Raw genomic sequence first — 12576 nt, 5'->3', positions numbered from 1 at the left:
AGCCAAACAGACTAAAGCTGTGAACAATCTCAATCTCTTCACCATCCATCCTGATGCTGCCAATTGGTCCAGTGGTGAGAATCTTTGTCTTATTGACATTGAGCCTCAATCCATATTGAAGGCTGCAGTCCTTGACTCTCTGCAGCACACACTTTGAGTCCTCCTCAGTTTCAGCAAGCAGGGTTGTTTCATCTGCATAACGCAGATTGTTAACAGATCTTCCAACAATCCTGATGCCGCATTTCTCCTCATAGAGCCCAGCCTCCCGGATATCTGTTCTGCATACAGGTTGAAAAGGTATGGAGACAGGACACATCCCTGGTGTACGCCCTTCCCAATTTTGAACCATGCAGTGTTTCCCTGCTCTGTTCTGACAGGAAGAGATCTATATTTGTTCCCATTCCAAAGAACCTGACCCAACAGAGTGTGGAAACTATAGAACAATATCGTTGATTTCACATGCAAGCAACATTTTGCTGAAAATTATCCAGAAATGACAAGAACAGCACATCAGCAGAAAACTGCCAGAAGTCCAGGATGGGTTTCGAAGGGGTCGTGGTACTAGGGATTTTGTAGCTAATGTCAGATGGATATTGGCTGAAAGCAGGGAGTACCAGAGGAATGTCTATCTGTGCTTCATTGATTATACAAAGGTGTTTGACTGTGTGGACCATAACAAACTGTGGCTGACTCTGAGAAGAATGGGAATCCCAGAACACTTGATCGTGCTAATGCGAAACTTATATTTGGACCAAGAAAGATAACTAAATTTTTATAATTTCACAGACTTTGATCTTTCTTACTTATTACTAGCTTCTTGTGGACTTAGTATGTGTCATTATATAAAAAGTTCAGTTCAAGGTCTTGACCCATGTGATGGTTACACAGGTTCATATATGCTGCGGGTACACTGCAGTTAGGGTGTGTAAAGTTCTCCAATATAGGGATGTTCACAGGTCTCAATTCTCCCTGTTTAGCTGATGTTGGGATCCTTGTGAAGCACAAAGCTGTGACCACAGACTGCACACATACTGCAGTATTTGGGACTCAGGGAGGACAAGTCAACTGTGAAACATAATGTGAAGAAACACTTATACTAAATAAATAATCTAATAGGGAAATGAACACAGTCAGATCCGGTGTTTATTTAAGGAGAACGAATAGATGCTGGGTGGGCTGGTTAATGTTTTGCTGGCATACTGCAGGGACTGTGGTCAGTATTGTCAGGCAGGCACACTCCCATGCTTTGTAAAAGGTTGGATGCAGGTCCGGCCAGTCCAGCTTGGGAACTATAGGATTCCAATATATTTGAAACCAGATTCAAGTCCACATCCACAGGAGACATAGCCGACTCTCCGGCACAAGAATCTTCCTCATCTGAATTGTTATTGGTATTCTGGGATACAGGTTCCTTAATCATGAAGGAGAAAAGAGAAAGGAAATCAAATGATGAGATTACATTAGGTTGGCAACTCCAACAAAACTAATGAGCAACAATGGAAACTTGTATTCCAAACGGAAAAAGAAATTTCTTGTCTTTGTGATAGTGAAAATGAGATAAAGTAAGTTGAAACATAGATATCTCTCCAGGGAACATTTCTATAAATTGAATAAATTTCTCTTTTGAGACAAAGCAAAACCTGCTGGAATGTCACCTATGAGCTTGTTCTGACTTGATGGTACACAACAACATCCTAATAGATTCAGAAAGGAAAATCAGTTAAAAACACACATACCATTTGCTTCTGGGTGGTGAAACTTTTGCCAATATTGGTGTGCGCCAGTTCCCGGTCCATCTGGGCCATGTATGACTTCAGATTATCAAGAGTCCCCTTCAGAGATGCCTCTTCCCCAGGCTCTTGGGCTTCAAGGTCCAAGTCATCATCACTGTCTAAAGATTCAAAGTCTTCCTCATCCAGATCATCAGAGTCGGATTCATGAGGTCTTGGCCCTATGTAACCACCAAAGTAGAAATAATCATTTAGTAGGCTGTTTTTTTGTTTGTTTTAGTAATGATACCTTTCAAAAGAATTAGAATGTTACCTACATAAAGAGATCGATTTACATAGTAAAACTGCTTAATAAAAATCTATTACAAAAATGAAATTGTTAGGTGGACCAGACGACTTCTCCAAAAGAGAGAAAAGAGAACCTACAGGTTAGGGGAAAATACTTGGCAATAAATACTTAATAAAGAAATCATCTCTAAAATGTCTAGAGACCCTAAATACTTAACAACAAAAAACCTGAAAAATCTTATTGAAAAACTGGTAAAGGACATGAATAGATATTTCAATTATGATATCCAGATGGCCAATGAACACATAAGGAAATGCTCTCAATCACTATACATCAGAGATGTAAATTAAAATAACAATGAAATATCATCTCACTCTAGCAACAACAGCAAATTTCAACAGGTCAGAAAATCAAAGCTGGTGAGGGTACGGAGAGAGTGGACACTCATATATTGCTGGTGGGACTGTAAAATGGTACAACCATGGTGGAAAACAGTATGCCACTATCTTAAAAGATGGAAACAGAAATACTGTGGGATTCCACAATCCAGCTACTGGGCATATGTCTCAAAGAAATAAGATCTGGGACCAGCTATATGGATGCCTATGTGTGGCCATTAACAGATGAATGGACTAACTATGGTATATACAATGGAATATTACAAAATGCTGAAGAACAAAGGATTTATCAAACATATGGACGAACCTAGATGACATTGCTGTTTTTGTGTACCATTGAATTGGAACTGATCCTCCAGAGGGTTTTCAGAGGCAGTTAATCACACAGGAGGAGACTACCCATCCTTTTCCAACAGAGTGGGCAGCTGGATTTGAAATATGTACTTTGGGGACTGCAGTGTAAATCCTTACCATTAGGCCACAAGGATGAGTGAAATCAGTCAGACACAAAAGGACAAATATTGTACAAGTCCACTATTATAAAACTCATTGCCAGAGTCAGTCCTAAATCATAGCTATACGTCCATTGGGTTTCTGAGGCTGTCCACTGAATAGGAGAAGACTAGCTCTCTTTCTCCAGAGAAGTAGCTCATGGATTTGAACTAACAGAGAAGAATGGACTTTGGGTTGACAGCAAAACTGGCTACAGACTATACCACCAGAACTCCCTAACTGTATAGTGTTGTTGTTGTTATATGCCATTGAGTTGGAACCAACTGAAAGCTGACCCCAGTTAAGTTTTCAGAGGCAAATTTTCTCAGAAGGAGAATGCCCATCTTCTGGTGGATTCAAACCGCATGCTTTTGGGGTGGAAGCACAACACCTTATCATTAGGCTACTTGAGCTCCCTAGTATATATACTAGGCAAGTAGAAAGTTGGGTAAAGGGAAAGGCTATAGAAAAGGAAGGCTTATTCACATTTAAAAAATCCCTTTTATAAAACAGTAATGCTGGCAGACATTTGCAGAAAAGCACAGAAGCTTAGTGGAGCCTGCGTTTTTAAAATGGTATTTTTTAAAAATCTCTATTTGTTGAGCATTTACACAGCAAAGCATACATAACACCAAGCAACATCAGCTGCCCTTATTTCGCAGGGCGAATGTTCGCAGAAGAATTGTACACCATTCTGTTTTCCTTTCCTGAGTTGCTTCTGTCCCATTAATATAAACTTGCAGGCCCTTAGGGATCCTATCTAATCTTTCTAAGTTCTATTATCATTTTGAACCTATTGACATAGTTCCTAAAGGAGCATAATGCTCATGGCAGTTTCCCCCCCCCCCCTTATTTACTAGTTAAGCTAGACTGTCTGGTTTGAAGATGATTTCAAGGGATAATTTTGGTTTAAGGTTTGAAGACTATCTCAGGAAAGATTTACCCTTTAGAAATATAGAAATTCAATTAATTAGAAGGTTTTAAAATTAAAACTACCTAACATATGAGGACATTTTGAGTAAACATTCAAGTCATATAGAAAATATCATCTCAAAAGAAATTATCATCTCACATCTCACTCTTGTAGGGAAATATCTTTTAACAGGTTTGGTGGATATTTTGATCTCTCTCAATGTAATGTATACGTATATATAAAGCCGATAGTTTTCTTTTTTTTTTCAAGTGATATCATTTACACACACAGAGAATGGTAAGACTTTGTTTCACATAATTTGTACATGTTGTCAGGAGAGGCCAGTCCTTTTAAGGGGACACTATGCTTGGAAGAGCAAAGGGCCAGTGAAGGAGAGGAAGATCCTCAAACAGAAGGACCGATACAGTGAATGCAGTCCTGTACATAAGTACAGATTAAGTATAGAGGATGGCCAAGTATAGGGTGGCCATTTGATTTGTTGTACATACAGGGATACTATGAGTCCGAGTTGACTTGGCAGTACCTACCAACAACAGCAACAGCAAATATATTAAAAAGTATATACACAACACATACCTATGAAAGCCCATGGCCACTGAGTTGAATTCTCCCTTGGGTTTACAAGGCTTTCTTTACAATGAGAGGAGACAACACGTCTTTCTCCCGTGTGATCTCTAGGGCATTCCATTTCCCAGAGATGTGCTGTCTTTTGGTAAGCAGTGCAATGGACTACGACATCAGAGCTCGGGGTGTGTGTGTGTGTGTGTGTGTGTGTGTGTGTGTGTGTGTGTATGCACATCTATACGTATAAACATGCATATGTACATAAATATTTTTACTACTTTGGAAGTTCTCTCCTGGATTATATACACAGACTTCATTTTTAAATAAAGGCTGCACAGTATTTTATAACAGGAATACACTATGAGGTAGTTAATCTCTTTTCTCTTGGTTACTATCTGATGTTTTTAAGTGCTTTTGAGCTGACCCTGACTTATAAAACCCTTATGTGCAACAGATCAGAACCTTGGCTGAGCTTGTGTCATCCTCACAATTTCCACAGTGCACAAATCCACCGTTCCAGTCACTGTGTCGATCCATGTGGCTGAGGATCCTTCCCTTCATAGGCTCTCTACTCATCCAAGCATGATGTTCTTTTCCATTGACTCACCTCTCCTGACAACATGCTCGAAGCATGTGAGAGAAAGTACCACCACCCTCACCTCTAAGTAGCACCCAGGCTGCACTTTTTCCAAGATAGATTTGTTTGCCCTTTCAGCAGTCTACAGTATACTCAATCACCTTCTCCAAGAACAAAATTCAAAGATAAATTAAAAGGTAAATATTAAGAATACTCTCATTTTTTCCTAGGGAGCTCTGGTGGCTTAGTGGTAAGGAGTTGTGCTACCAACCCAAAGGCATGCAGTTCAATTTCACAAGTTGCTCTGTGGGAGAGAGATGGGCAATCTCCTCTCATGTAATTTACTACCTCTGAAAACATGCTGGAAGGTCAGCTATGGGTCAGTTCCGACAGTCCTTAACAACAGTAACTTTTTGCAATTAGAACGAAGCAATAAACACCTTAAACATGCATCTTTTTAAAAAGTGATGTTATTGTTAGGTGCTGTCAAGTTGAATACAACTTATAATGACCTTAAAATCAACTGATCTCAACTTGGTCCTAACCCATACCATCCTCATCATCTCTGACACACTTGAGCCCATTGCTCAGTCACTGTGTCAAGATAGAGGGCCAGAGAAAGAAAGGAAGACTCTCAAGAAGATGAAAAAGGGGGAGCTCTGGCGGCATAGTGGCAAGGAGCTGCAACTATAATCCCAGAGGCACACGGTTCGAATCCACCAGATGCTCTGCCGGGGAAGGAGGAATAATCTCCTCCTGTACCAGTCAGATCTGATTTGACGGTACACTCACACACACACAAAAAGAATAATAATTAACAAAATTTTTAAAAAAAGAAGATGAAAAAGTAACACACAGCCAATTTTAGATGTATCTTTCACAGAGTAAAGTCCTCAGAATAAAATTGCTAAGTCACCAAACTGTCCTTCTAGAATGTTCTACAAAAAGGCAGCTTCTTACATTTCCACCCTAGAGTTTGACAGTGCTCATTCTCTGACTCTTGAGAAACTGAATATTATCTATCTTTTAAATTTCTGTTAATTTGATAGGGGAATAAAACATTTATTTTGTAATTACTTGATTATTAGTGCTACTTAGCTATTTGCAAGTATTTATAAAATACATTGCAATATATTCAGGTCTGCATTTCTTCTTCAGTGAACAAACTATTCACATCCTTTGCTGACTTTGTTTTTGTTGTTGTTAGGTGCCCTCGAGTCAAGCACAACTCATAGCGACCCTATGAACAAAAGATCTGAACACCATTCTATCTTGCACCATCCTCACACTTTTTGACACACAGTAGCACATTGCAGCAGTCACCGTATCAATCCACCTAGCTGAGGGTCTTCCTCTCCTTCACCAACCCTCCACCCTTCCCAACATCCTGTTATTCTCCAAGGAATAGCACCTCCTAGCAACATGTCCAAAGTATGTTAGCCTCCAAATAGCACTCCGGCTGCACCATCTCCAAGACATATTTGTTCATTCTCTTGGCTGTCCATGGGATGGATGTTCAGTGCTCTTCTCCAACACCACAGCTCAAAGGCGTCAATTCTTTTACTGTCATTCTTATTGTCCAGGTCTCGGACACATAGCTAGTAACTGGAAAGACTATGGTCTGGATCAGATGCACCTTAGTCTTCAAATTAACATCACTACTCCTCAATAATTTGGAAAGTTCCCTAACTGCAGATTTTTCCCAGTACAATGCATCTCCTTATTTCCTGACTGCTGGTACCAAACACATTAATTGTGGATCTAAGCAAGATGAAGCTGTTGACAGTTTCATCTATCCATCCATTCTCCATCCATCATGATGCTGCCTATCAGTCCAATGGTAAGAATCTTTACTTTCCTGACATTGAGATGCAATCCATACCGAAGGCTGCATTCCTTGATTTTCTGCAACAAATGTTCAAGTGAACACTAAACAAAGAAGATAGTTACAGTAGTGTAGTGGAAGAGCCCAATTGAGAAGTCAGTTGAAATGAGGAAAATCAATAACACACATTGTTTAACAACTGGAACATGGAACATACATAGCTTGAATGTTGAAAAACTGGAAATTGTTAAAAATGAAATGGAATGCATGAATATCCACATACTAGACATTAGTGAGATGTGATGGACCATCTTTGGCCACTTTGAATTAGATAATCATATGGAATATTATGCAGGGGATAAAAACAGAGGAAGAATGGTGTTGCATTCATAGTAAAAAAGTCAATTTCAAGTTCTATTCTGAAATACAATGTTCTAAGTGATAGGATAATATCCATATGCATACAAGGAATACCTGTTAACACGACTAATATTCAAACATATGCTCCTACATCTAGAACCAAAGAGGAAGAAATTGAGAATTTTTACCAAATTTTGCAGTCTGAAATTGATAGAACATGCAATCAGGATGGGTTAATAATTGGTGGCTGGAATGCAAAAGCAGGCAACAGTGAAGAAGAACAGTACTTGGGAAATATGGGCCTGGTGATAGAAAAGAAGCTGGAAATAGAATGACTGAATTTTGTATTTATAATGACTTATTCACTGCAAATACCTTTTCTAAAAAACACAAAAGATGGCTTTACAGGTGGATCTCATCTGATGGGCTGCAAAGGAATCGGATTGACTACATTTGTGAAAGAAATCATCAGAGAAGCTCAATATCAGCAATCAAAACTAGGTCAGATCATCAATTACTCATATGCAAGTTCAAATTGAGGCTGAAGAAAATGAAAATAAGTCCACAGGAACCAAGATATGATCTTGAATCAATTTCATCTGAATTTTATGATCATCTTAAAAATAGGTTTGGAATAAGCAAAGCACTCCTTAAAAATAGAAAAAAGGTAGGAGGCATCTCACAAATCGTACTATAATGCCATGGTGGTTAAGGCAGCATGGTATTGGTACAATGACAGACACATACATCAATGGAATAGAATTGAGAACCCAGTAATCAGCCCATCTACCTATGGTCAACTGATTTTTGACAAGGAGATGAAATCAGTTAAGTGGGAAAACAGTAGCCTTTTTAACAAATGGTGTTGGCAAAATTGGAAAAATATCTGCAAGATCTACACCTCACTCCATACACAAAAACCAACTCAAGGTGGATTATGGATCTAGGACTAAAACCAAGGACTATAAACTTCATTAAAGAGAGATTGAAAGAACTCTAGTAGTCCTATTCCACAACATAAACAGTCTTCCAAGTATCCTGAAAAACCCACAACCAGGAGAAGATAAAATAGATGAATGGGACCTTCTAAGAATCAAATCCCTATGCACATCCAAAATCTTCTCCAACAGGGTAAAAAGGGAAGCCACAGACTGGGAAAAAGCATTTGGTAATGACATGTCAGATAAGGGACTTATATCTAGAATTTATAAAATACTTGAACACCACAACAAGATAAAGGTAAATAATCCAATTGAAAAATGGGCACAGGATATGAACAGACACGTCACCAAAGAAGACATTCAGATGGCCAACAAGCACATGAAGAAATGTTCAAAATCCCTAGCTCTAAGAGAGATGCAAATCAAAACAACTATGAGGTATCATCTCACCCCAGTCAAAATAGGAAAATTTAACAGAACAGTAAGCAACAAATGCTGGTGAGGTTGTGGAGAAACTGGAACCTTATTCACTGTTGGTGGGAGTGTAAAGTGGTGCAACCACTGTGGAAGGAGGTATAGCACTTTCTCCAAAAGTTGCAAATAGAAATACCATTTGACCCAGCAATTCCACTATTGGGAATATATCTCAAAAAGACCATAACTGACATCCAAGCAGATATATGCACACCCATGTTTATTGCGGCTTTGTTCACAATAGCAAGGAGTTGGAAACAACCCAGGTGCCTATCAACAAACGAATGGATAGAGAAGCTGTGGTATATTCACACAATGGAATACTATGCTGCATTGAAAAACAAGGAATTTGTGCAATATTATTCAAAATGGGTGAGCCTGGAGGACATTATGCTGAGTGAAATATCTCAGTTGCAAAAGGACAAATACTGCATGGTGCCACTGCTGTAAAACGGGACTGATATCAGAGTTGGGGTAAGACTGAGAAAAATTGGATAAATTGTGTATACTGCACTAAAACAGATGAGGGAGAGAATAATTTAAAAGCGATGTATGATAGGGTATTATGGTTATCACAAGAGTCCACAATTAAGGTTGCAGAGTGGAATGTACTTGGGGTGGTGGGAGGGGTGCGGGGGGATTGTGTACCAGGGAGGGAGTTTTTCTTTTACTTTTCAAAGAGAGGAGCGAATTGGGGCGGTGGGGGGCTGGGCGGGGAGAGAAGTGCAGCAAAGAATGAATGGAAATCTAAAATCTCTGTAAATGTTCATTAAAATTATTAAACTAAAACAAACAAAAAAATAGGTTTGACATTATGCTGAGTGAAATATCTCAGTCACAAAAGGACAAATACTGCATAGTGTCACTGCTATAAAATGGGACTGACGTCGGGGTTGGGGGGAGACTGAGAAAGATGGGATAAATTGTGTATACTATATTGAAACAGATGAGGGAGAGATCTGTGTAAAAGGGATATGTGATTAGGTGTTATTGTCATGACAGGAGTCCAGAATGAACACTGTATAGTGGAGTGGACTTGGGGGGGGAGGGATTGTATAACAATGAAAGAATTTTTCTTTTACTTTTCAAAGAGAAGAGCAAACTTGGAGGAAGGGGTGGGCAGGGATAAAAGTGCACCAATGAATGAATGGAAATCCAAAGTCTCTGTAAATTTTCATTAAAATTAATGATAATAATAAAAAAAAGAGGGGGGGAAAGAATAACTAACCACACACACACACATACACACAAAATAGGTTTGAGGCATTGAACACCAATGATCAAAGACCAGATGAGTTGTGGGATGGTATCAAGCTATCATCCATGAAGAACTCAAAAGGTCATAAAAACAGAGGAGAAAGAAAAAATTGAAATGGATGTCAGAAGAGACTCTAAAGACTACACTGGAACATCGAAAGCCAAATCTAAAGGAAAACATGTTTAAGTGAAAGAGCTCAACAGACAATTTCAAAGGGCAGCTCAGGAGGACAAAGTAAAGTTTTATAATGGAATGTCAGCCAGCTGGAACTAAAGAGTAAAATGGGAATAACTTGCTCTGCATTTCTCAAGCTTGTTGACTTAAGGGCTGTTTATTAGTATTTTTCCTATTGATCTGTAAATACAGTAAAACCCAAAAAGGAAAAAACAGTATAATATGAGCGCCATTAAAAACCTACATAAATATACAGTAACTCATTTAACAAGTATATACTGTGCCTACTAAATCAGGCACTGTATTGGCATTTTCTGCCAAATCACTTAGTTGGGCAGAAATATCACGGCTGAAAGCAATTAACCATAAAGAGAAACCACAGTGTGAAAAACAATGTATATGAACTTTATGAACTCTGTATGAAACCAGTATAAAATAAAATAAAAAAAAAGAAAACAAATATTTCACCTTCTGAGTCAATTGCACCAGCATCAGCTAAGTTACAGTTTAAAAATGAAAGTAAACATGGTACTGTAACTTACCTAAAATCTTATCAAAATAGTTAAGAAAAGAATCTGCATCAAAAGTTATTGGAGGCTCTGAAGTTTCTCTGCAAGATTAAAGAAAAATGGTCAATTAGCGTATATTGAGCAGTTTTTTAAACTTAAAAAAAAGATATGCTGCTATTTTCCACTGGACAGGTATAAGTTAGAAGTATCAGAGATATAATTGCAAAAGAGATACAGCAAGAAAAATTATACTTTCAATTTTAATAATCCTTATGCTTTTACTTGCTTTGTAGGGTGACAGAAATAGGGAAGTCGGATAGAAAGATGGCACCTTGTTTACACGCACGTTATTTATACTGACTTTGGGACCTGCCCCATTCTCCACCAGCCACAATACAGATCTGGAATTTACGAGTTAGTCTAGATAAAATCTATCTCTTTAAGGACCAAAACACACAAAAGATGAAATCACAGCTTCTCTCATCTCAGTTTTCTTAAAAAACACTAAACATAACTTTAATCTTTTTATGAGGCTCCAGAACACTAAGAAACATGTATTTGCTGAATTGTAAATGTTGCAGTCACTGTTTCTCCCTATGCCTAATTTTATTTCTATTTCTTCTATAGTTACCACTGCTGTGGAGTGAGGTATTAGAGCTCTAATGTTAGAATCCATAATGTCTGTGTGAATGTCTAAGGAGTGTGCCACAGAGTGTCCCTGAGGGGTTTGGAGACCGACTGTGGCTTTCTGATATGCTGAACCACCTTTCCGTTTTACCTCAATGACTGCAAGGACCAGGTTGCTGGAAGTCTGACAGTAGAGAAATAAGTTATCAGGGAACTAGGCGTCCAAAGAAGGAAATAAAGTATACAATTTCTTCATTTAAAAAGAGTGGAAATGGCAATATAATTGGATGGCTCCAACATTTGAGTTCTTACTGTTTCTACTACAACATGAACTATGTACCGAGGAAGCTCTGCGCCCTTGTGCGTTGAGACTTTGGATATGAAAGCTTTCATGCTTTCTGAGACTTGAGTTAGGTCATAGTTCTGGTCTTCTTCCCTGGAAACTGGCTCTGCCTCTTTTTTGCCAGCAGCTTCCTGAAGCAGCTGATCCAGCTGAGCTGGAGAAAGATCTAACCACTGATCATCTGAAAAAGAAGCATGATATTGCCATAATATATATTGAAATCACATGAGGGAAGAATATTGAGCTTAGCAGAATATTTAAATCCTACAAGAACTCTTCCAGTCTATTCTGGTCTATCACTTACCATCTTCAGGGGGAAGATTACTTTCTTCTTTCTTAAACTCTTCTATGTCAATTGGTATTGTCTGTAATAATGTTAAGATTTCTTCACCTGGGCTCATAGCGAGAGAACTATACAAAAGAAAAGACATGGTATTTCTTGATCTTAGAGTACAGAATAGTAATAACAAAACCACAGGATGCTGACAACACTGGGGTTACCTAGTCTAGTAAAGGTTTTAAAATTTAGGTTTCAGAACCAATTTTCCCAATCGAATTTTACCATGAACTCTGAAATTCAAGGACTCAGAGAAAAAACTGCATTGGTTGAAATGGATGTGGGAGGCTCAGCAATATACCTATTTTGTCATCTCCCCTGCTTCCTCTACAGACTCGCAGGGTTGCATTATAAGTCACTGAGCTAGTTCAACCCCTTCAATTTATATATGATGAAAAGACGACCAAGAGGTAACTATGAGCTAACGTTAACCTGTTGTTGTTGTTATGTGCCGTCGAGTCATTTGTGACTCATAGCAACCCTATGTACAACAGCCCTAAACTGTGCTCTATCATGTGCCAATCTCATTGCCTCTGACACACCCATCCCGATTAGCCCAGTCACTGAATCAATCCACCTCATAGAGGGTCTTCCCCTCCTGCACTGTCCCTCCACTCTGCCCAGCATGATGTCCCTCTCTAAAGACCTGTCTCTCCTTACAACACGTCCAAAGTATGTCAGGCGAAGCCCCAGAATTCTTGCCTCCAAGGAGCAGCCTGGTTTAACCCTCTCTAGGATGAATCT

The 12576-nt window shown here is 38.8% G+C and overlaps 1 protein-coding gene across 2 annotated transcripts in view; it reads right to left on the bottom strand.

Moving 5' to 3' along the window:
* Window positions 1–1121: 1121 nt before the first annotated feature.
* ECD (ecdysoneless homolog (Drosophila)) overlaps window positions 1122–12576 on the bottom strand; it is a 39267-nt gene continuing 27812 nt past the window's right edge. For both annotated transcript variants that reach the window (XM_006887543.1, XM_006887544.1), the window contains 5 exons: window positions 11800–11906; window positions 11493–11676; window positions 10559–10626; window positions 1737–1951; window positions 1122–1411 (listed from right to left, as the gene is read on the bottom strand). In XM_006887543.1, coding sequence (XP_006887605.1) covers window positions 1181–1411; window positions 1737–1951; window positions 10559–10626; window positions 11493–11676; window positions 11800–11906 — 805 coding nt within the window. In that variant the 3' untranslated portion in view covers window positions 1122–1180. The remainder of the gene's footprint in view (window positions 1412–1736; window positions 1952–10558; window positions 10627–11492; window positions 11677–11799; window positions 11907–12576) is intronic.

This window comes from Elephantulus edwardii, unplaced genomic scaffold (genome assembly GCF_000299155.1).
Source record: "Elephantulus edwardii isolate Elephantulus edwardi_28Jun2011 unplaced genomic scaffold, EleEdw1.0 scaffold00058, whole genome shotgun sequence".
Classification (NCBI taxonomy): domain Eukaryota; kingdom Metazoa; phylum Chordata; class Mammalia; order Macroscelidea; family Macroscelididae; genus Elephantulus; species Elephantulus edwardii.
This window is presented reverse-complemented; position numbering and strand designations above follow the sequence as displayed.